Source organism: Dreissena polymorpha, chromosome 4 (genome assembly GCF_020536995.1).
Source record: "Dreissena polymorpha isolate Duluth1 chromosome 4, UMN_Dpol_1.0, whole genome shotgun sequence".
Classification (NCBI taxonomy): domain Eukaryota; kingdom Metazoa; phylum Mollusca; class Bivalvia; order Myida; family Dreissenidae; genus Dreissena; species Dreissena polymorpha.
In genome coordinates, this window is record NC_068358.1 from 144,322,027 (window position 1) to 144,348,517 (window position 26,491).

General features: G+C 33.9%; 2 protein-coding genes across 3 annotated transcripts; one reads left to right on the forward strand and one right to left on the reverse strand.

Moving 5' to 3' along the window:
- The first annotated feature begins 134 nt into the window (after window positions 1-134).
- LOC127877260 (protein FAM221A-like) lies at window positions 135-17,362 on the forward strand. 2 transcript variants are annotated; one of them, XM_052422940.1, is made up of 8 exons: window positions 135-294; window positions 3,476-3,554; window positions 6,010-6,104; window positions 8,803-8,993; window positions 9,663-9,872; window positions 13,534-13,647; window positions 15,571-15,695; window positions 16,054-17,362. In XM_052422940.1, the coding sequence occupies exons 1-8, from the start codon at window positions 218-220 to the stop codon at window positions 16,144-16,146; spliced, it is 984 nt and encodes a 327-aa protein (XP_052278900.1). In that variant the 5' UTR covers window positions 135-217; the 3' UTR covers window positions 16,147-17,362. The 2 variants fall into 2 exon arrangements, with proteins under 2 accessions (XP_052278900.1, XP_052278901.1); XM_052422941.1 differs by lacking the exon at window positions 135-294 and adding an exon at window positions 735-1,046.
- A 948-nt stretch (window positions 17,363-18,310) lies between these two features.
- LOC127877259 (uncharacterized) lies at window positions 18,311-25,239 on the reverse strand. The gene is made up of 2 exons (XM_052422939.1): window positions 24,525-25,239; window positions 18,311-21,182 (listed from the first exon to the last, which is right to left on the reverse strand). The coding sequence occupies exons 1-2, from the start codon at window positions 25,231-25,233 to the stop codon at window positions 20,770-20,772; spliced, it is 1,122 nt and encodes a 373-aa protein (XP_052278899.1). The 5' UTR covers window positions 25,234-25,239; the 3' UTR covers window positions 18,311-20,769.
- Window positions 25,240-26,491: the final 1,252 nt, after the last annotated feature.

Here is a 26,491-nt window from a genome sequence, read left to right on the forward strand (position 1 = left end):
AAGCATATGAGGAATGCAGCTGCTTTTTATTAATTTTACAGAGACTATTATTCGAATGCGTGTAACCTTTATATTTCAAGGACAGTGGTGTGTAACCATTCTAGTACGGTTGACAGAAACAATCGTCTGTGCGATACAGATTACATGTATTTTGTTTACAAATGGCGACTGGAATGATAGATGGTAGTAACACGGACATATAAGTTAAGTTAATCAAATGGGTGATCGACAAGTTTATATGAAGTTTGGTGGAAATGCAGCAGCAAGTGTCGATGCTTATCTGGAGTATAAAAGGTTAGTATATAATATACAGCGGATATTAGTGAGTAACGGATCATAGGGACCGTTAAGTAAAAATATTCTGTAATACTAATACTACATATATATACAAGGGATACAACTGTGAAAATTCCTGCACACAACCATGGTGTAAACAAAAGCGAAAAATTTGCTTCCAAATGCAATAAATACACCAATTAAACTGTATTACAACAGCCAAGACATTTATCTTTCAGAAAATAATACACTTTGCAATAAAGTACAAGCTTTTCATTGAACTAAGAGAGAAAGTTTCATTCAAAATGCTCAAAAATCCTTACTTGGACAGAGGTGTGCACAGCTGAAAACTGAGAATTCTAGAAGTAATTTTCGTATTCCTTTGTTATAAAGCTCTTTTGCTGGTACATATTCCTTGGATAGTTTTTTTTTCATAGTGAAATAGAACATAATTACTATTTAGTGAGCATATTTTGCTAGAAATTCATATCAATCTGCTTCAATTTCACAATGACAATGTTTTACTTTCATTTTGGATAGTTCACATGTATTTCTAACATGCGATTTGATTGGTTGAAATTCCACTGCAGTAATAAATCCAGCCATTCACGTTCCACGTAACATTACCTGACAAATTGCATACAAATCCTTGAAGATAGTAGAAATGTAAACAAATTTAATATTTATGGTGTTTTACATATATGCAGTTACATGCAATTATGGAAGGTGTCTACTTTGATTAATAAAGTGTCTATGGATAATAAAACAAGGTAAAATTTGCTCAACTTCTCTAATTATAAAATTATGAAACAAAATGTGTCAAAGTGGGTGTGCACACCTGTGTCGCATTTCGAAAATTTTACCGTTTTTCATTAAACTTTCGTTTCAAACACAACTATGAACACTTTTACTGCTATAAACATAGTTATTATCTGATAGATAAATGTCTGAGCTGTTGTTTATCAGTTTTTTGGTGTAATTATTGCTTTTGGAAGCGATTTTTTTGCTGTTGTTCAGACCATGATGTTGTGCAGGAAATTTGACAGTTGTATCCCTTGTATATATGTATATAGTATAATAGAGTATTTTTAATTAACGATCCCTGTGTAAAGGATAGGTAAAACGTTTTTTTTAGTATCTAGTAGTAGTAGTAGTAGTAGTAGTAGTAGTAGTAGTAATAGTAGTAATAGTAGTAGTAGTAGTAGTAGTAATAGTAGTAGTAGTACTTGTGGTAGTAGTAGTAGTAGTAGTAGTAGTAGTAGTAGTAGTAGAAGTAGTAGTAGTAGTAGTAGTAGTAGTAGTAGTAGTAGTAGTTGTAGTAGTAGTAGTAGTAGTAGTATACTAGTAGTAGAAGAAGTAGATGCATAGTATCTATGTATACATGGGAGAAATAAAGTATTGTTCTTCGCTTTGCGCCTTAAAGCGTTGCAAATCCTTCGACTAATCCTTGTCAAGTCTGAAAAACAACAGAAGTAAAACCCATTTTAAAGCAAGTGCTTTTGCTTTCTTTGTCATTCATTTATAAAAAAGGACCGAATTTAATAATCAGAAAGAAATATCAATCATGATATTTATTTAAAGACAATAAGTCAAAAAAAAAAATATATTATAGTTCAACATAACGTGTTTGTAAAAAAAGACCATTGGTTGGATAACAATTACGCAGTATATTTCATTAAAAATTTATGTTCAATTAAACATAAATTGTTTAAACATTACACAATTACTTCAGTATTCCATCATGTAACATTTGGTTAATTCGATATATTTTCAGTACAGACTGAAGTATATGTTTTAGATTCTTACAAAACTGTATTCAGATTAAATGCAGAACTGAAGGGAAAATTCTTGCATACCACACATAGCATTTCAAAAACGTGTCCCACACATAGCATTATTGCATTTTTAAGCACACATTCAGAATCAGAAGTATTTGTGCAAACATACAATGTATGTAGCTTCTCTATGAAGAATTACAATGTCCGCCCTATTTTTTAAACCTTTGACAATATTAAAATGAACATTTTTGTTGATTGAATGAAAAATATACCACACATAGCATTTCGATTCGTGTCTTTTCAAAAGCGCGGTTGCACTTTTTGGAAAAAATACTAAATTAATTTTGCTCAAACTTAACACAGTTGTGTATTTTGACAATGACCGGGCTCTCGTTTTTGTTTTTTTGAAAATGGTTTTGAATTAATAAAGAAATTATCAAAAACGTTACCTGAAGCGATGGTTTGTTGACATCAGATTGTCCCACACATAGCTGAAAAAGTCACGTGGTACAGGCACCTTGAATACAGGTGACACTGAAATTGGTATAACGAGTCACATAAAGTTAACCATTTATGTAATCTTAAAAGCTCAAAGCATTAAAAACTGAAAATGTAACCATTAATACTCGCATTGCTACACAACGTCAGGTATATTTCTGTGAGAAATTTAAAATAAAAAAGAATAATTAAAATATTTTTATGTTATTGAACATTGCATTTGCATATCTATTGTCAATATTCATGATCTAAATCTTAAGTTGTTAGTTTAAACTAACATGAACAACATCATAATTTTTGCTTTCTTAATACAATGCCTGAACTATATAATAGTGAAACCAAAAGAAGGTTTGTTTTGTTCACCACCAATGCACATTTGTTACTTTAAAAATGAAAATCTCTTGATTATTATTTAGAAGAGACCTCCTTTCAATAAAAATTCCTTAAAAGCTGTCAGTGCTGGAACCGAATTTTGAAGGCCTTTGCAAACAGTTTGGATCCAGATGAGACGCCACAGAACGTGGCGTCTCATCAGGATCCAAACTGTTTGCTATTCTGATAGTATTCTTTGAAAAAAATCGAAGAAAATGCTAATTTTAGAAATTCAGCAGATGACATTTTAGCAGAAGACAAATTTCCCAGCATGCAAAGGGTTAAAAGCTGACACACTAAGCCCAGTTTTCCCTGAGCAAGGCTCATTTTATTTCTGCAGCCATATTCCCGCTACCTTTGATTCTAGTAGGGTATCTATATCATGTGCTCTTTATATAAGTTAACTGCTTAGATTAGCTATATTTTCCAAAAAAGCTTGAGCAAGTAAACTAACTGCCATTATGAATATATGACTGAAATTTTGATTATTGTTTGCTAAAGTGAAAAAACCAACTGACCAATCTAGAATGTTTTTACATGATCATTTCCAGGATCGTTGGTGAAGATGATGGCGGTGTTATGTTCACTCCTGATCAGTATGAAGCATACAAGAAAAAAGTTCTACCAATGGTAATGTTCTTTTGTTTTCAGACCAGTTATATTAGTGTATTACAGAAAGTTTTTGATTGCATGGTCTCAGATGGTTAGGACATATTTTTGTGGCATGTCTTTATCAAAATATTTTTCCATCAATTTTTAGCTTGACTATTCACTGAATAGTCCGAACTATGCTTCTCACCTGAATTACTGAAAATCTCTATTTTTCTTTATAAATTCATTTGAAACTTAACACATGTTTGAACTGATTGTGTAAGGTAACGGACCATTACTCTGATGTACATTTTAGCCTCAAATGTAGCTTGTTACCACTCTAGAGGCCACATTTTTCATCCTGACTTGATGAAACTAGATAAGAATCTTTATCTGGATAATATATGGGCCAAAAGATCGAACCTGGGTCACGTGGGTCCACTAGGTTTAATCTTGAAAATACCCAGTTGCCACTCTCGGAGGCCATGTTTATGACTCCATGTGGATGAAACATGGTCGGAATGTTTATCTTTACAATATCAAGTGTGAATCTGGGTATAACATACATCTTACATCTAGGTCACCAGGTGAAATCTTAGAAAACCATTTTAAAAATTCTTGAAGCCACATTATTACTTATCCTTGATGAAACATAGTTTATCTTTATAATATATAGGCTTAAAAAAAAAGTCTGGTGCATCCCAAAACTAGGTTATCTGTTCAAATCTCAGAAAAAATGTTTACTCATCTTAAATCCATTTATGACTCATTCTTGGTGAAAAATTGGTTTGAATGTTTATCTTGACAAAAGCACAGTTTGAATCTGTGTCACATACATCTATAAACGAGGTCACCGGGTGAAATCTTAAATTATTACCACTCTTGGGGCAATGTTTATAAATCAAGCTTAATGAAACTTGGTGTTATATTTATCTTGACAATTTCTTAGCATAGCTTGAATCTGGGTCAGGTGTGTGGACAAACTATGACACTGGCTGTAATCTTGAAAAAACTTGTAACCACTCAGCAGGCCACATTTAGGAATCAGTTTTGATGAAATTTAGTCTGAATGTTTAACTTTACAACATGAATGTCATGTTTGACCCTGGGTCAAGTGGGGTGAAAAACTAGATCACCAAGAGAAGTCTTCAACAAAGGGCGTCCATGAACTCCGTTGAATGCGTAACCTCCATCATAGCCCTTTTGTTATACTTAGAATGTACATCATATGTTATCATGTGTAATAAAGGTTACAAGTGGGATAAAGAATATTTAAGCAAATATGTGTTGTTATCTCCCCTCAGAAAACAAGAAAATACCAGTGTTTATTAATAAAACATTTTAAAAAATCTTTAAAAAATTATGACAAAAGGAAACCACACAATTTTAGCATATAAATTGTCTACTATGATGTATCAATCATTGATGGCAAATACACATATATTAGTTTCACTGCACTAATTTTTACAGCTTCACTTCACAAGGCCAACCACCTTTGCAACAATTAATATTTAATAACCATGCTGCAATTTTAGAGGTTGCATAAACTATGATATGTATTGCATTTATATACAACTATCTTAAACTGCTTACAAGTATGAACAACATGCAGTACACGATTTGTAAACGAAAGCAGACCCAAAATAGTTCATACTTCTCAGTTCATGTTGCTCTCCTAAGAATTGAGTTTGAGAATTATATATGGAATAGTTCAATTGCGCGCACATACATGTATGTTAAAATATGTGAAAAAGATGGATAGTTCATAATTACATCATATTGTTACAAACATTATATTTACAAGGTGCCTACACAGATAAGGAAGGAATTACTGTTCTCACATGTACGTTTTTTTTAATGTATAAGACAGGAACAATTTTGACTTGTGGAAATAGATGGACTTGTTCACTCCTTTGTATTGAATTTAAATATCACTTAATGTATTTATTTACAACACTTTACTTCTTTGAATAGTCTAAAATAACAGAAATAGCAAAAATAAATTGATAAAAAAGTACTTCTGGGGAAATCAAACCCTGGACCACTTAATATAAAAGTTTATGCTCAACCTCTATACAACAGGGGCATTTGATCATCAAGGTTGCATATAAGAATGCCTATCTTGTTTTGATTTTGAATAAATTATTGTATTCTAGGCATGTACTCCGAGATCGTATAGGTTGAACGAAATGCACAAAATGGTGATATTACATGGAGTTCACCACATATTTGAATTCTTAAATGCATATTGAATATAAATTAATGTTTAGTTTGAATAATAGGATTAATCAATAATCATGAATTTTTCTCTGATAAACCCGACTAAATACATGTGGGTAAAGTGTGGTCACTGATAAGCCTGTGCAGTCTGCTCTCTCTTTTCCCAGAGTGAGTCTGAAATCAATAAAACTCTTATCACACAAATTAGATTGTGTTCCTACAGGAAATATTATAAATAAACTGTGCATGCTTGCCCTCTTGTTTCATATTTAAGAGGTTGGAAAACCGAATCTTCACTGCTTGGAGCTCCCCAACTGGTATGGATTGTAAACTGATTGGACCAGAAACCCAATGCTTCTGTCAACACAAGTAAGACCATTAGAGCTTTTTCTTGTAAAACTATATTTAATGCATGTGCGTTAAGTGTTGTCCCTGATTAGCCTTTGCAGACTTACCACCTAAAATGGATTTTCTCTATGACGATTATACCTTTTAAACAAAAAATTCCATAAAAGTAGAAAGTGTGTTCCCGGATAAGGATGTGCAAACTTAACAGGCTAATCTATGACGACTATGCACATGCATTAAGCCCAGTTTGTTTCAGACAGACAGACAGACAGATTCTTTATTCAGACTTATACAAAAGTACATCGTCTTAATAAACAATATACACATGATTCTCTGTCACGTGACTACGAATAACAATAAAGCATTACACAACATATATAATCAATTTAAAATGCAAAAACAAAAAAAACACAATTACAAATAAACACACACAATCGATGGTGAGAACACAGAATTTCTATATAGGGGGTGATGAAATCTATTAAACGATATTATTAAGGATGGCATTTCTTATAATTAAAACTTCTTTTATGTATTTACATACATTAGAAATAACTAATCTATCACATGATACTAACAGCTTGTGGAATTTAAATACCGATGGCTTAAAATAAAATGTACGGCTGATATATTTTTTTCTTAGATCAGTGTAACAGCGGCATATACATATAAAATGATATTCATCTTCTAAATCTTAGTCGTTACAACACAAACAATAATGTTCATTTCGTGGGATGTTGTTATGTGCATATCTGCCAGTTTGGATCCTCAACGGGTGTGCAGAAACTCTTAATCTTACGAAAAATAAACGAAGATTTCTAGGTAGTAAGTCCAAGTATCTTCATATTCCAAAGAGGTTTTATATAGTTTATACATATCTAATACAGGACTGTTATTTATTTTACCGAACCACTCTTGTTTAAAATTGTCTACAAGTCTACATTTGAATTCGCTTATAAAACTATTTATTTGCACAACGTTTGGATTTTCAAATACATAACCAAATCCATAATTATTTAACATATTCTTGACATTTGTGAGCCAATTGTTATAACCTTTATTACAATCGTTTAAGGCTTGTCTGTATACAGTTTGCATAATAATATTGTTATTGTTTATAACTTAAAACCAATATATTTATTAGATTGCAGCTTATTAAATGCAGAATTGATTGGTACTTGCTGTATTGTATAGAGTAATCATTTCCTTTTTGCACTTTAATATTTCCCATGATTGTGTACAGCAGTCTGTATTAAACGTAACAAGTGTACAGAGATTTCAATAGATGCAGACCACGGCTTATGATGCAAGCAATTTAAAAATGTATTTGTTTTTGACCAGAGAAAAATTTTGCAACATTTTGATCCAACAAATCCTGACCAGTGAATAAAAAGCAATCATACATGTAACACCTTGAATAAATATTTTAACTGTTTGCTTAATATTAAGTTCTTTACATCCAGATTAAGCCAAAAAATGTTTAGCATTGGAAAAATATTGTGAAAACTTTAAGTCATAAATTTTGTTTGTAAGAAGAACCTTTAACAAACCGGTAATAAGAAAAAATGTTGATACATTTAAAGATGGCGTACCGTACTCATAATTAAAAAAGTACCAAGATGATTGACTTAGTGACTTCTCAGAACCAATAAGTAATTATATATTTGTTGTTTGTCATTAGAAATTCAAAGAGTGTATTCACGGTATGCACATAAAGATCATGGGCCAATGATGCAAAGCCAGTGCTTTTTTTCATTCAAAATCGGGTCCAGTAACCGGACCCATTCCCAATGGAATAAAGTATATATTTTTCTCAAATGGGAGCTAAAAATTCCCAATGGAGCCAAAAAATATATAAAAAATTCTTTTTTTTTCTTTTTTAGATCAATATTTTGTTAATCTCCCATCCATATAAGATCAACCTTAGTAAATTAAATACTGGACACACTTGTATCCTCAATTTTGAAGCATTTGTTAGCAAAACAACAACAACAATAGTTTCCCATTTTTAGTTAAAACGCCGCGAATTTTCCCAATCCAAAGGGACCCGGCCGCAGTCCCAAAAATGGTGAAAGTTGATGTTGGAGTTTTGTTAATGTTGTTTGTGAGCCTTATGATGAACTTGTACAACACAATTTTTATATAATATAGAACAGCTCTCTGTGAAAAGGGGGTTTAAATTTAATGCATGTGCGTAAAGTGTCGTTCCAGGCTAATCAGTGATGACAGTTTCTGCCTTAACTGGATTTTCATCAAGAAGAGTCTTCCTTTAAACGAAAAGTACAATAAAAGCAGAAAGTGTCGTCCCTTATTCGCCGGTGCAGACTATTTTATTTTAGCATGTTTTGACAGTTCTTTATGTTGAATAAACAATCAATACATGTCTGTTCGTAATACTAAGCTCATGATTATGACTCCAATATTTTCTTAAAATTATTCACCTGAGAACATATCTGAGAACAAAACTTGTTGATTTATTGTAGAAAAAACAACAACATAATTTAACTGTTTTATTGAACTGGAAATACATCAGGGGAGGTCATAGGTTTCATCCCCTTCTTTAGATCACCTCTGTAGACATCAATCACTGGGTCTTCCCAGGAAACAACCTTCAGAGCATTTTAATGTGCCTAAGGCTTTTGATGCACTTGAGCTTAAATAAATAGGTTTATACTTATTGAAAACAGTAGTTTAATGTATAATGTCATTTTAATGTCAGGTATGTTCAGCACAAGACTGATTTTGAGAAGATCCCTTCAGAAAGACCGATTCTGGTTCCCTGCAAGATCAAGGGCTGCGGGTGCAAGAGTTACCATTATGTACCCAAGAACGGGACCCAGCCTATCCGTTGTTCCTGCAAGCACTTTGCTGATGAGCATTCGGCTGTCCGACCTCACAAGTGCAAGAATGGTATGAGCTGCTTTCTTGGAAACTCGGATAATACGTGTGCGTAAAGTGTGATCACAGATTAGAGTGTGCATTTATTATAGGCTAATCAGGGACGACACTTTCCACGTGTATGTTTTTTTTGCTTAAAGGAAGTCTCGTCTAAGTGCAAATCCAGTTTAGGCAGAAAGTGTTGTCCCCCAATAAGCTTGTGCAGAATATAAAGGCTAATAAGGGATTACAATTTACTCACATGCATTTATACATGTTTTCCTAGAGCAAGGATAACTTTTGCAATATTGAAGATAGCAACTTGATATTTTGCATGCATGTGTATCTCATGAAGCTGCTCATTTTGAGTGGTGAAAGGTCAAGGTCAAGGTCATCCTTCAAGGTCAAAAGTAAAAAAAATACAATCCAAGGGAAGTTATAAGATTTAAAAGTGAGATAATTTCTAAACCTGCCAAATGATATATTGAAATTTTATTTCAAAGTGGCGCAATAGGGGCATTGTGTTTTTGACAAACACATCTCTTGTTTCTTGATATTATCATAATTTTAGAGTATTACATAAAAAATGATAAACATTTATGTATATTTTGCAATAATAATTTAAAAACACACACACACAAATTCTGTTAAGAAGCCTCTTTAACAAAGCTGAACATGAATGTCTGAACTATATCCCTGCAGCTGGTTGCAAGTGCTCTGGATTCCTGAGCTCCTACACATGCGGATGTGGACAGCCCTACGATGCCCACACAATGATCACAGAGACAAAGGAGGAAAGGGTTGCTCGGGGTCATCCAGTGGGGCAGGACGTACCCTATCAGGCCATGGGGGGACTTACAGGGTTCTCCTCACTAATGGAGGGTTACATGAGACTAGACCCAAGTGGAATTGGTGAGTAAATTGTATTTTATATGTCTTGCTATGGAAAAATGAGGCTTAATGAGTGTGCAGTTTTGTGCATAGGCTTATTAGTGAAGAAGGAAGGAAGTCTCTTCTTAACGAAAAATCAGTTTTGGCGGAAAGTGTTGTCCCTGCAAAGCGTATGTGGACTGCACAGGCTTATCTGGGACAACACGTAATGCACATGCATATAGCTCCATTTTTGCAGAGAAAGGTTAAATTATATTGTGAAAATAAGTCAAAGGGATTGAAATAAGCAGGGGCCTGCCAGTTCATGGCCCTTTACATTTGTGATTGGCTCATATATTTTCTGAGAAAAACTTGCAGAGCCTTTTTACAAGAAAAAGTGCAAAAATTGGATAGGCAACTGAGGGCAAAATGTTATTCGTAAACCAAGTATTATAAAAATTAGCAGAATGTAATTGTAATAGATGAGTTTCTTTTTTATTGATCAATGTCTCTGAAAGAATGTATGCTTTGGGGCCTGAACACGTAACCAAACAATTCCATTGTTTAGACCATCATCTCCTTCATTTCTTGAAAGGAACTAAGTGGAGTTCACATGTTTTCCTATTTGTGAAAAATGACATTAAATGAATATACTAACACAACTGTAATATTTTGAATATTTTTCATGGATAATTTAAATAATTATAATAATAATAGCGAAGTTCAAATAAAAAAAAGTGCCTTGCTTGGGGTTCAAACCTGGGATCTCTATAAGCACAAGCTAATGGTCTTCTACTTCCACACGCAGACTTTTGAATAAGGATGATAGTATAAACACTTTGTTGCAATTTTAGTAAAAATGTATCGAGGAAAAGCGTTACAATGCTGTGTTATTAGCTCACCTGAGCGATAGCTCGGGGTGAGCTATTGTGATCACTCACCGTCCGGCGTCCGTCCGTCCGTCTGTCTGTCTGTCTGTCTGTCTGTAAACAATTTGTAAACATCTTCTTCTACTAAACCATTGAGCCAATTTCAACTAAATTTCATGTGGAGCATCCCTAGGTCATGGGACAAAAGAATTGTTAAAAAAAATTTGATCACATAACCAAGATGGCCGCCTGACCATATATGAAAAACCTTAAAAAATCTTCTTGTCAGAAACCGCTCATCAGATTTTCAAAAAATTTCACAGGGATGACCTTTAAAGGCTCCCCTGAAAAAGTTGTTCAAAGAAATTTGATTCGTCAAAAAACATGGCCGCAGGAGCTCGTTGAACTTTGCATGTTTATTCGTTTTTGCCTATTTTGTGAAAACTTTCAAAAATCTTCCACATTTTTTGTCAGATCCTTTCCAAATTTGCACAGTGTCTTTATATCAATGAGGACACGAACCCTACAAAAAATGAGCATTATTGGTTCATGAAGTACAGAATTACCTCCACTTGAATTGAGAAAATGGTGTTTATGCAATAAAGTCCAAATATCTCATCCAATTCTTTCCAAACTTGTAAGGATTTAGCATGGTTCAAACAAAGGAAACAACTACAATTTATGCATGTTCTTTTTATTACAGATTTGCCTCCCTTTAATTCATTCAAAATCTCATTTTACAGCAGAGATTCTAAATCTGACCTGTAAATGAGCCCCATATTTACTGCCAGTGCTAGGTTACCTTTTCCCATTTGATCATTCTTAAGTATTGGTCTTGTATGCTGCTTACTGCTTCTGCTACTGCGACTGCTACTACTACTACTACTTACTACTACTACTACTACTACTACTACTACTACTACTACTACTACTAACTACTACTACTACTTCTACTATACTAGCTACGACTACTAACTACGACTACGACTACGACTACTACTGCTAACTACTTCTACTACTACTACGCAGACTACTACTACTACTTACTACGACTACTACTACTCTAACTACTACTACTACTAACCTACTACTCTACTACTTCTACTACGACGACTAGTACTGAACTACTACTAGTACTGCTACTACCACCACAAACCACCACCACCACCAACCACCAGCCACCACCACCACCGACCGCCATTACTACTTCTACTACTACTGCCACTACTACTACTACTTTTTACCACTACTACTACTACTACTACTACCGTCTACCTACTACTACTACTACTACTACTACTACTTCTACTTCTACTACTACTACTACTACTACTACTACTACTACTACTACTTCTACTACTACTACGACTACTACTTCTACTACTACTACTACTACTACTACTACTACAACTACTATTACTACTACTACTACTACTACTACTACTACTACTACTACTACTGCTACTACACCACCACCACCACCACCACCACCACCATTCACAGTGACAAAAAACGTATTCACACAATGGCTGCTACTACAACTTATAGCCCATATAGGGGGGCATGCATGTTTTACAAACAGCTCTTGTTTCTATGGGATTTTAACCACAACTGTTCATGTTTATCTCCGACACATATTTTTAGGTCACCTGTCATGAAGTGACACTGTGAGCTTATGTGATCGTGTGATGTCCGGCGTCCGTTGTGCGTGCCTGCGTGTGTCCGTGCGTCCGTCCGTCAACAATTGTTTGTGTAGACAGTAGAGGTCACAGTTTGCATCCAATCTTGATGAAATTTGGTCAAAATGTTTATCTTGATGAAATCCGGTTTGGGATTGTATTTGGGTCATCTGGGGTCAAAAACAAGGTCACTAGGTCAAATAATAGAACAACCTTCTGTAGACAATAGAGGTCACAGTTTTCATCCAATCTTTATGAAATTTGGTCAGAATGTTTATCTTGATGAAATCTGAGTTGGGATTTTATTTGGGTCATCTGGGGTCAAAAACTAGGTCACTAGGTCAAATAATAGAAAAACCTTGTGTAGACATTAGAGATCACAGTTTTCATCCAACCTTTATGAAATTTGGTCAGAATTTTTGATGAAATCTGGGTGGGATTGTATTTGGGTCATCTGGGGTAAAATCTAGGTCAAATAAATAGAAAAACGTTGTGTTGACAATAGAGGTCACAGTTTTCATCCAATATTTATGAACTGTGGTCAGAATGTTTATCTTGATGAAATCTGGATTGGGATTGTATTTGGGTCATCTAGAGTCAGGAACTAGGTGACTAGGTCAAATCATAGAAAAACATTGTGTAGACAATAGAGGTCATAGTTTTCATCTGATCTTAATGAGTCAGGTGAGCGATTCAGGGCCATCATGGCCCTCTTGTTTTTGGATTTCAATGTATACTGTTCATCATTAGATGAACATATTTACATGTTGTTTTAGTGCAGAGTGTTATTTTGCTTGCTTTGATATAACTAATACATTCTGGTTTGAATCTATGATTATGTTTTGAATATTTTTTGTTTTAATCAAAATTTGATCAAGTCTCTTTAAAATAAACTAAAGAAAAGCACTGTTTTGACAAAAGGCAGTTAAGATAGATCTAAAGATAGTATTGTATTGTATGTTATTTGTATTATTTGACTTTTTTAAATGTAAACTATTTCCTACACTGGGCAAATTTTGCTTTAAGCATGTGTGTAAAATGTGGTCCCAGATCAGCCTGTGCAGTCCAAACAGGCTAATCAGGGACGACACTCTCCACCTAGAAAAATACATGTAGAAATGGGTGTTTCATTGTAGCATTGTTTTCTCATTTAAGGGGCACCACCTGATGAATATTTAAATCAGCCTATCACATCGTCTGACCATCCATTTCTCCGCGCCAATGTTGAATCCATTAGACAATATAAGCTGAACCAAAAAGCTATTGCAGGTAATTAAAAGTTTATTTTTACTTAATGACCTAATTATGTGCAACTTCTGTTAGCAAGTTCTTAAGACGTTGACAGTCTTATAGTACCAAAAGGCAGCCATTTACATTTGTGTGTTTTTTATACCACCCCTTTGAGAGCCTGGGCATATAGATTTGCCCTTGTCTGCCCACACTTCCATCCCTCCATCCCATATTTTGCTGCTAGCGGGATGAAGCATTACAAAAATATCAAATAGCAAGTGAAGTGACGCAACTCCATATTTTGAATCCTATGGTTTTCGACATAATTTAAGTTATGGCCCCTAATTTAGAAAAAATAACATTTTTAGCTTATCTATTTAAAAAAAAAAAAAATGAGCTATTGTCATCACCTTGGCGTCGGCGTCCAGTTAAGTTTTGCGTTTAGGTCCACTTTTCTCAGAAAGTATCAATGCTATTGCATTCAAACTTGGTACACTTACTTACTATCATAAGGGGACTGGGCAGGCAAAGTTAGATAACTCAGGCGTGCATTTTGACAGAATTATGTGCCCTTTTTATACTTAGAAAATTGAACATTTTGGTTAAGTTTTGTGTTTAGGTCCATTTTATTCCTTAAGTATCAAAGCTTTTGCTTTCATACTTGCAACACTTACTAACTATCATAAGGGGACTGTGCAGGCAAAGTTATGTAACTCTGACTGGCATTTTGACAGAATTATGTGCCCTTTTTATACTTAGAAAATTGAAAATTTGGTTAAGTTTTGTGTTTAGGTCCACTTTATTCCTACAGTATCAAAGCTATTGCTTTCATACTTGCAACACTTATTAACTATCATAAGGGGACTGTGCAAGCAAAGTTATGTAACTCTGACTGGCATTTGGACGGAATTATGGGCCCTTTATACTTAGAAAATTGAAAATTTGGTTAAGTTTTGGTGTTTTGGTCCACTTTACCCCTAAAGTATCATAGATATTGCTTTCATACTTGGAGCACTCGCAAATTATCATAAGGGTACAGTAAAAGGACAAGTTGCATAACTCTGGTTGTCATTTTTACGGAATTATGGCCCTTTTTTGACTTAGTAAATTTGAATATATGGTTAAATTTTGTGTTTCGATCCACTTTACTTCAAGTATCAAGGATATTGCTTTCAAACTTCAAATACTTTCATGCTATCATGAGGTTACTGTACCTGGCAAGTTGAATTTTCCCTTGACCTTTAAATGACCTTGACTCTCAAGGTCAAATTATAAAATTTTGCTAAAATTGCCATAACTTCTTTATTTATGATTAGGTTTGATTGATACTTTGACAAAACTTCTCTTACCTGACATACCACAATAGACTCCACCCAAACCATCCCCCGTGCCCTCCCCCCCCCCCTCCCCCCCGAATCCCCCCCCTAATTTTTTTTTTTTTTTTTTTTTTTGAAGATCAACTCACAAATGACCACGGTTAAAAAACACAAATATTTATTTTTATTATTTTATTTTTGAAATACCGTCCAACCATCGCACCCAAGAATCCCCTCCCCCCACCCTGATTTTTTTTGGCATTTTTTTTCCGCATTTTTGGAAGATAATGAAAAAAATGTCCACACCCCCACACTATACACCCCTCTTCACTCACCCCTCCCTCCTTATAGATGAGCGGTCTGCACCCGCAAGGCGGTGGGTGCTCTTGTTAAAATTGTGACATGTAACACAAACATAAGCAACAGCATATAAGCACAGGCTTATCAGGGACAACAAATACTGCATAAACGTTCTTTGTTAAGAAGAGTTACATTTAATATGAAAAATACCATAAAAGTGAAAAGTATTAACCCTGATTAGCCTGTGCAAACTGAACAGGCTTATCTGAGACTTAAAGCACAAGCATTAAAACCAGTTATCCCAGAAAGTGGCTCTTGTTTTGTCCCACTTGATTTTCGACTGTAGGGCGTCAAGGCCAAGCAGGTCCAAGTCAGGAGGAGATTGACGCTGATCTGGCCGAGAGGATGTCCGCCATGAGACGCCCTGGGGAGTCCGAGATGGACTACTATGAGAGGAGATACCAGGAACGGGTACATATGATATTTGTTATATGGGACTCCATTCTGGGCTTAATCACGTGTGTTAAAGTGTCATTTCAGCCTACTCTTTCCGACTAAACTGGATTTTGGCTACAAAGAGATTTCCTTTAAACGAAGAATACCATTCAATAAAAGTGTCGTTCCTGATTAGCCTGTGCAAACTTCACAGGCTAATCTGGAACGACACTTTACGCACATGCATTAAGTCCACAATTCCCTGAACCTGACTCTTTTACTCATGATTTGTTTCACTTCTGGCTTTAATGTTCTTATATATATATATACATTTATAAAAGGTCAAATCTAAGCAATGTTTCATAGCTACATCACATACTTGCGATACTTTCAGCAAAAGGCAGAGAGGTTAAAGGCACGAGGAGCCCGTGCATTGCCTGCAACAAAGATGGCGGTGGGAAAACGTGCTGTGGCTCCGAAAAAGTGATTGATATGATACAGAAACACTCATTTGACTGTGATATTCTTGTTTTGTTTGAAATTGTTTTATTATTCTTCTGACACATTAAGCTGACACGTACCTTAACACATGAATACATTTTCAATCTTTTATGCCGGTTTTCTTGGTTCCCATGCTGTTAGCATGGTAAAATAGACAAAATAGACAAAGTAATTTAGTGCAAAAACAATGTTTGTGTACAAGAAATCAGCACAAATTGTGAATCATAACTTACACTCAAACATATGCCATATTTTCAGGTCCATTGTTTTGCGTATACATTTAAGAAGTGACTGGTTGAGGTGTTTGATATTTATCATGACATGTTTTTATTGCACAAGTGTATTCAGCTCTTGCAAGTAATCGATGTTATAATATGAAAAAGTATGCACCATATTGTGTGACACTTTTACTCTTATTAGGTTATCAAATTGAGCTAACTGTATTAAATGCATGTGATATGCCTTCTCTCCAACTTTAATCAAATTTAATGTAAATTATTTATGTTTTCATACATAAATTTATAAATGTTTTTTGTTTTTTTGGTGATAATATCCTATTTGTTATGGTACAGTCAATGAAAGAGATAAGGATAAAATATCTTTCGCCTGAGGAAAAGGTTTGATTGTCTGACCCAGAAAAACAGTAGAAAATTCCAGGTATGATGTCATTAAACTTAGTATCACTCTTATTTCAGATTGGCAGTTCCATTATTTTATAAACCTAATATCATTAAAATGTCTTAAATAATTTAAAAAAACAACATCATGTTCTGGTTAATACAATTTCTTAAATCTAATTGGTGTTGTTAAAATATGTGTATATTGTAAGTAACAAACTTCAACTCTCAACTCCATAAGTACTTTTTGCTACTTAATGTAATGTAAAACAACTTCAATGCACTCATTCAATGGAGGGGGTTTAAGGAGTTACTCTTTCAGCGTTTGGCAATTTCATCGGTTCGATGGTCGCACTACTTTCTCGCTTCTCAAATTATTGCATTCACACTTTAATTAAGCCATAACCATGCTGTGTAGATTTGTAAGAGCATCCCCTGTGCCCAACTTTTCAATTCATGTTACTGAACAATCTACATTGGTATAGGTCTTGTTTGTGACCAAGCTCTTGTTAAATGTGGTGTATGCATCGCTCTTTAGTCTCTGTTTTATTATTTGAAAATACATTGTATATTAATTCATGCACATATATTTGTTGTGTTTCTTTTTTTATTCGTTAAATGAAATCTTATTATCTGGAGCTGTTTTTTTATTGTACAACAGCTGTGGCGAATGAATTTCAATTTTGTTATATTGATATACAATTATTTTCAAAGGTTGAAGTCATAAGTTAAACATTAAAAACAATAACAACGTTAAAACGGACTTTTGATAATAGATTAGGCACCGTTTTTGACTTGCTAGCAGAGCATATGTCTTGCTTTGGTCTTGTGATGACATAATACCCATATTTAGGCATTCCCCAAGACATTTTGCTAGGAACAGTGTCAAGGCAGCACGGAAGGGGATTTATGCAGCAAGGGGCGCGTCCTTTTCTGCATGTCGATTTTTTTTATATTTCTACATGTTCTGAATAAAAATATATATTCTTCTTTGGAGCTTTAGAACATTAGCATTTTCTTTTATTATCTATTTGCTTTTTATGCCGCCAGTAGGGTGGCATATAGCAGTTGAACTGTCCATCCGAAAACTTTAGCATTGGCCATAACTTTTCCAATATTGAAGATAGCATCTTGATATTTGGCATGCACGTTTATCTCATGGAGCTGCACATATTGAGTAATGAAAGGTCAAGATCATTCTTAATAAGTCAAAGGTATAACAAACAAATCCATGGGAAGTAACAATCTTTAAAGGGTGATAATTTATATTTATCATTTGGCAGGTAGAGATCATTTTTACAAGGGATGTGATATTTTTTAAGGAATATAATAAAAAACAAAAATATTTAAATAAAAGCGGTGCAGTAGGGGGCATTGTGTTTCTGACACACACATCTCTTGTTCTTTATATATTTCCTTATATTCGCGTGTAACAGTAACAAGCAAAAAAACAACAACAATCAATATAATGCAAAAGTAGATTGCAATGAAAACCAAGTGCACTTTTATATTGAACTACATGTTACACAAAAGTTAAACGAACATAATGGAAAACACACAGAAATCCAATGTGAAGTTTAGAAGTTGTGATTTAGTGCCTTTTCATCATGCATTGCACACAGATACCCTGCAAATAAATAACGCTTTGGGACATAATGCGTTTTACATCTTAAAAGTTATCAAAATTAATACCATTACATTTGGTGCACTTATGGTAATATCCTCATCCTAAGGAAAAAACAACTTGAACCACAATCTCTGCATGACGGGCCAATATTATCATTAAGATGATAAACGATACTTATCAATATCTAATCACATTATGTAAAGGCACAACATACTATTCGTATGCAATTGACATATTTTATAAATACAGTTCTCTTGCTGGGTATTTATTTATTTCGTCACCCATTTTCTGCATTTTAAAAATTATGTCGCAATTTAAAACAACTGGCCACTTTGTAGCTCTTGTTAAATCATAGTCTGCAATGAATATACTTAAATGGTTGCTGTCATGCAACGAATATTATGGAAACAAGATGTGTTTATATTACCAATACTGTTTTATTTTAATATTCCAATTTAGTATACAACAAACATTCACATACCGGTACTCATATAATATGTCAACCAACGACGGTCTAGTCTGAACAGCTAGCATACGCACGTGAATGATGTTAGTATATGCAGTACATTCGTGTTAACTTAAGAACATGCTAACTTATGGTGATTTAAAATAATTTCACAGCATAACGCTATAAACAAAATAAGTAAAACAATGCCATCAGCTTTTGAGAAAAGCTTAATAGATAAAAACCGATGCTAATTTTGCAACTTCTGTGAAATCGATGCTTAATGTATTATAAACCGTTCAAAGCATTTATGAAAAAAGCGTTATAAAGCTCGGCATTTAGTTTGATTCGTAACAAAATCTCTAAGGTAACATTATATATAATCTACCAAACATTATTTTTGCTGGTTTTATTACATTTTCATAGAATAACAGAACAACAGCCGTTTAATAGAAACACACTATCTGTACTTCACACGTTTAAATGGCATAAATAGATGGGCGCCATTATTTTATGAACTAGCTGACAATGGTTACATTTTAAAATTGACAAACAGTCATACATATTATATTGATACATCATAAGAAAGAATTTAAATTATAACACGCGGGACAATATAGGCATGTCCATGCTGAAATGAAGTCAAGACGGTATCACATAAGCATATATACAAAAGCTAGCGTGTATGCGCAGCTAAAGCCAAGAAAAAGTGAGTTGCATTATAACAGCACTGAATGAACCCATACATATATACACATGTGGTTTGAATCAAAATACAATCATTGTCTTTATTGTTGTTATGTGCAAGGTGGATTTAATTTACCATTTGTTGGTTAAATCATTAGATCATGTGTCTATAATAACACCAATAAAATGGTCCCGAAAATAAAATGTTAATAGTTATCCAGAATATTGTCGGGACACAAGAATAATTCATTTCTGATCCGGTACCATGTTTTTGAAATACTAACTATAGCAGAAACAAGTTAAGTCGGACTTCATCTTGTTAAAAGTTTGTTTGAAAAACTCGCATATTGAATTTAGCAAAGAAAACGAATTTCTTAAGACATCTCTTGAAGATTAAACGCAAGGAAAGACTTCTAAATGCATATTAATTTTAACAACTGCCTAAAATTATCGTACTAAGAAATGGCAGTAAACGGTAAAAATAATTTTACCGATTCCGATATCACATCTACGTGCAGAAGAGAGTAAAATATGAATACCGGTTTAGTCTTTTCAAAACTTCAGAGTCTATATCTGACTACCATGTGTCTTTACAAACTTGCCCCATTCAAGCCTGTTGATGCACAATCCATAAATGTAACAAAGGAATCAATACATATTAATTAAAACAAATATTTCTTACTGAAAGTTGTATTACTAAATTGTTTTTTTTCGTGTCTGATATTCAACTATTAATGAACCATCATGACTTCAGATTAATCTACTTGCTTGTAATTGTACAAACTTTACAAGGAAGCAATGTAGAAAGAGGACTTGATATAATGAATACAGTTACCTTTGAATCGAAGAACACGAGATTGTCAGTGATATTAAACTGTTAATAAACAATCAAGGCTTCTTACTTTATGTACTCGTGTTTGCTTGCTTTGATACAAGCTTTGAAAGAAATAAGTGCATACAATACACGAATTGCATACGGTTTAATCTCACATTATCCCGTTATATAACATATTTTTAAGTCATAAACACTTTATTCGAGTACTAATCTAAATATAAAAGTCCTTGATGTTAAAACAAATGTTGTACGTCATATAAGTGCATAGTTATGTGATATTCAAAACTATATTAATGGAAAACATATTGTGTACAGCAATTCGGTTAAATGATAAACATATATGTATTAAAATGTTGCTATTGTGACAAATAACATAAATATAATAGTCAATATTTTTTTTATGTTTTTTGTTTGTTAAAGCTCCAGCTAAGCTCTTCAATCAGTGGCTCTTTGTCAAACAACATAATGTTGTCATTGTCCTTCATTCCCACAATAAGCAATTCTTTATTCTTTCTGTAGTACACAGATATCGGCCAGTGAACACCATCCTCCTCTGTTACAACCGCTGCCATTCTCTGTTGTCCATCCCTGTCAACCTGAAGAATAGTGTGGGATTCCATGCCACATATCAAAACTTGTCCTGAGTCCATTACATGGAGGCCCGGAAGCACCACCAGGTTGCCCCAGCGTAGAGCACGGTTTTTCCGTGTGGATACCACGTTGCCATCCCTTGTTAGCGTTACCAACTGGCGTTGTTTCCAATTAACCACATATATCCTTTCTCCGTCAGCACTCACTGCACAGGAGGTGACTGTGCAGACAAGAAAGGAGATCAGTTTATGTATAACCCATTTCTGCATAGTGGACTCTCCCATCCATCTAAATATGATCAATTTATTTCCAAAATTAGGGATGTCTAGTATATTTATTTCTATATTTAGAATATTTGTTACAGAAATTTCTTTAAGCAAACAGCGCAGACCCTGATGAGACGCCGCATTATGCGGCGTCTCATCTGAGTCTACAGTGCTTGCCAAGGCTTTTTTCTAGACGCTAGGCATAAATGAGTTAAATACACATCATACATACATTTGAGTGGAATTGAAAGGATTGAAACATGATTTACTATAAATAAAAGTAGTTTTATTGTTAATTGGGGATGTGAACACATATTCGAATATTTGAAAATCGACCGAATATTCGATTCCAAAATAAGAATCTGAATATTCGATTTTTTATGCAAAGACTATTTAAAGAAAAAGAAGTTTTAAGTCGCATGTTTGGTTCAGTGTATACGGATTTCGTGTTCTATCAGAAATTGTTTGGATGATAGCTGTCAACAATGAACGCGTTAATAATTGGCATACGGAAGCGTATCAAGATAGGGTGGTGTTGTTATTGTTTTTATCTGAGTGTTCACGGGTGTAAATACACCGTGTTTAATATATATTGCACAAGATTATTGACATGTTATTTTCAGTTCAGCATCTCGTTATTAATACTATATAAGACATCCCTACTTGCGTTACCTTCAAATGACAAAACATTTTAAACATTATAATTGCTATATCAATATTTTTAAGAGTGGATTATTTTACCAGAATTAACGTTATTATTAACATAAAACAAATTATTTGAAATAATTTTTTTTTACAATCTGCAATTCAGATTCTAGTTATTAATACGTTAAAGCAACTCACAATGCCACCATCTCGTGTTGGAATTATTTCACATTATTACTAATCGATTGATTGAATTCTTTTATATAAATGTAGGTTTGTCTGAATTGTGTATCAGTATGTTGTTACTTAATTAATCAAAACAACTTTTGCACAATGTTTTTTTTTTTGGTTTGTGTTTACTTTGGAGTAAAAAAGTAGGACATTATTTTTTACCACATTATATCAAAATTTTGACATCGTCTTGGTGTAAAATCTGCTGAAATGCGATTACAAAAAAAGAACTATTATCCAGGGGTAGTTATCCAAATAATTAAGTATATAATTGAAATAAATGAGAGTAACGATATTATGTTTACCGGGAATATATTTTATCTTATGAAAATAAAAAGCATTTTTCAAAAAGAATTAATCGTTGTTTTCATGAGTAATATATCTGTTTTGTTGTTTCAAAGCTGCAAAAACTATACGATTTATATTGACAATCAGGAACAGTACATTGCTCCGGAAGGTCGTTAGTACGGACATTCAAATCTAACGTTTAAAAAGCAAATATTCGAATACATTCGAATACTCACAAACGGATATTCGAATATCAGTATTGTGGGTAATACAAGAAATCAAATTAACCTTCATGACGTTTAAATTTCCTTTTATCTGCATTCTTTTAATATTTTAATATAAAATCCAATACCCATTGAACATAGCAATATTTCTTTAATTATCAACACGCTATTGGCCTCTGATGGAATGCATTTTACCGTCATATTGCTTTTCTCCGTTATACAGAGCTCTGTAAGGAGCATGTTCTAAAATTACAAAAATGCGTTGTGTACTGGTGACGCGTTAGCTTTTGTTTGAAAAGGTCCCGGTTTTTATGCCAAAAGGCGGACACCTTTTAAATTTAATCTGCTTATCTTCAATATAAAACTATCCCAAGTCATTCAGTTTATATAGTTAATTAATTTATCGTCATTAAAACAACTACGAAAATCTGTGATAAAATTCATTGAAACGAAGGATCGAGCATTAACCTTTTATCTCATTTTATATAATAGCCAAGATTTAACATATTCAGTAGTATTTTGTTATCACATGATCCCCAATTGCGGACGGATGTTCTGACGGATAGACATACGAACGGGCAGATGGATTAACATACATGGGGGACGCAACTGTTATACTAAAGACCGGTCCAGGAAATTGGTAGCGGACATAGAAAACCAGTATTGTTTGCTTTGAATTGACTGTTCCATGATTTATCACGTGTGCGTGTGAAGTATCTTTTGAATGCTGTCTGTGCCCAACGACATGCATTTGTTTCAGCGCCATTAAAAAAAGTCTGCATGTTACGGTAAGGTTTCTCTGATGAAGTGTGTTTATCTTTCAAGAGTAACAGTATATTTTTGTTTGTACTCGCAAATAAATAACTTGAGATCTGGGCTATCGGAGACGTAATATTTATTTAACTTCTGAACAAAAAACTTTTTTAAAGGTGCCTTTTCACAGAATTTGGCATGTATTGAAGTTTGTCATTAAATGTTTTATATTGTTAAATAAAAACAATGGATCAAAGACGCTTCAGTAAAAAACAAAACAAGAATCAAATTAAAGAAGGAAGAAAAATAACCCTCCAATGGGCTCGAACCACTGAACCCTGGAATAAAAGTCTATCGCTTAAACCACTCGGTTATCTAAGCTAACACAATGAGTGATGTATGTTTTACATTATATAAGCAATTCTCATAATATCACAAAATATAACGACAACAACAGAACTCTCAAATTATTCAATCGTTTCGCTTTACAACGCTTAATAATGTTCAGGTTTATAAATCGTCAAATGATGCATATAATGGCTATTTTAGAGCATGGTAAATGTTTAGTATTACTGTTTCCTTAGAAATATCATAACTACAACGAAAATTTGCGAATCTGAAACATTTTTTTTATAATTTTGTCAATTTACCAAACGTGAAAAGGCTTCTTTAAGTGTTTTGACTGCTGCTTTAATGTTTTATAAACTATATCGATTGTGTAGTTTACATATCAGCTTTGTATCAGAATTTTCTGCATCAGATTAATTCAGATAATTTTTTAATGTTTCTGAAGTCCTAAACGATATAATCACCATCGTCTTATGCAAGTTGTAAATAAAGAAAGCTTTATATCGAAACAACTTTAATCATTATATTCATGATGAGGCTAAATAACAATAAAAAACCTTAAATTAATTTAATTCCAAATATCTCTGATTTTTATTTCTGAAAGCAAAAGACATTCCCATTTAATTTTAGGAATTATTTTGTTAATTTAAATAGCTTTATGTTTGTGTTATTAATGAATAAATATAAATGTATATGTATAAATATAAATAAATGTTGTTTTTTTACCAATGTGTCATTTATTAGGTTAAAGACATAATTGACACCTTAAGATTGGTTCTGAAAGATACAGACAGCGATAATAATTACCGGTCATTCCACCTTTTGTATCTTCATACATCTTTTTCACGTCACACGTCATCAGTCGTCTCCCATCAATCTTGTAGTGGTACAGAGCTGTGCCGGACGTAACATAAAGGTTGCCCTGGTGGTGGTAAATACCCATTATGGAATGTGGGAGCTTAAATGTCTCGTCATGTTGCAACTTCAGACTGCTCAGTCCTAACAAAGTTTTTTTGAGTCTGATGAAGTGGACTTCCCAGCTATTCAGAGCAACAGCCAATAAACTGGAGTCAATGATGCACGTGGACCATGGTTTTCCAGGAAGGTCACAGTGGTCAGTGACCTTGAGGGACTTGTCCAGAATCTTAATCCTGCTGTTGTTCCAGTCTGTTACGAGGAGTTCTCCAGTAGCTGTCTCACATATACCGGATATATAGCACGTCTCTGAATCTTTCTTCATTCTAACTGTAGTCATCTTACTACTGTTCACCGTTATGAGTTGGTTTGGATCACACTTCTGCGATGATATGTTCATACTGCTGGTTTTATGTAGGTCACTTGATATTGTTTTGCGAGTTGCTGAAGCTATATTGCTTTGTGTGGCGTTATGTTTAGTTTCCTTCACTTTCATTACTGGGTTTGTTCCAGCCTTGCTATGTATTCCAGATACTTCCTCGCCCAACCGGCCTGGTTTGGATGTGCCCGATGATTCAGGGTCATTTTTGTTGTATATCATTGTAGTTTTATATACATCATGTCCTTTCTGTCCGGGTGCTGAGTTTACCTGGCTAGGTATGTAGCCCAATCCTGAAAGAATGTTCACAAAAATTTGAATAGTTTCATCGGGACAGAATGCCAGTGTGGTCACATCCTTTGTTGTCATTTGTTGTAATTCCTCTTTCGTCTGGTTTAACTCTTCAAGGCATGTTCTGTATTTAATAAACTGGAGAGCTTCATTGGTATCTTTTCTGTCCAGCCAATCGTGTTTTTCAATTAACTGTTTGATTGAGGTATTGCAATGTTCAATATCAGTTTGTATGGATGTCCTCAATCTTGTCAGTGATGCCTCTAATTCCTTGATAGTTTTCTTCTGCAGCTTATCCAAAGAATCATTGATTGCCTTGCGTAAATTATCGATTTCTTCCATAGTTGTCTTGTAAAGAGTTTCAAGAGACTTTAAACTGTCCTCAAAATAATCTTTCTTCTGCATCAACTGTGTACGCAATGTTTTAATAGCTGTTGTCATTTGATCTAATTCTCCTTCTAAGTGCATCTCTTTCACTTTGTCTGCTATAAGTTTAACGCGGCTGCATGTCCTGCAATGCCAAACTATTTGTCAATTTCAGTGGTTAAATTAGTCATGCGCCTTGGATAAGTGATTTTAATGTAGGTAAATATGTAGGTTATTTATTGTTTGATAGCATTCTGTTTAATGATTTCGAAAATATGACATTGTTAAGAAACTATAGTATTTCAGTGGAAAAAAGGAATGTATCGTTTTAAAACGTGTTTATATTTAAGGGAGTTACCGTCGATATTCCCCTTTAAATTAGTTCGATAGTTTGTTAAACAATCGATTTGGTTTATTTGAAATTCCAAAGAGTGTTTACAACTGATAACACATAATGTGTATTTACTGCTATCCATAAACGCAATATGAACCTTGGTGTGCTCATAACTAACAATATATTATTGCATCTTTACTTACTGATGATTGTATATATGACACACAGTACATAAAAGTTCATTGTGGTCCTCACAAAATGTTTCCAATGTCCTATCTATGTGTATCCGACATCGATCTAAAACATCCGATGTTGCATTGGAAACTGGCCATTTGCTAATGGATTCCTTGCCCAAGGTTGCATGCTTCTGAAAGAGCCTTTTATGGTGCTTCATACATTTGCCACACAAAAACGTCGTACATTGATCACAGTAAAATTCAGCCTCTATGTTTTTGTCATTTCCCTGGCATGTGCCACACGGAAAGTCAA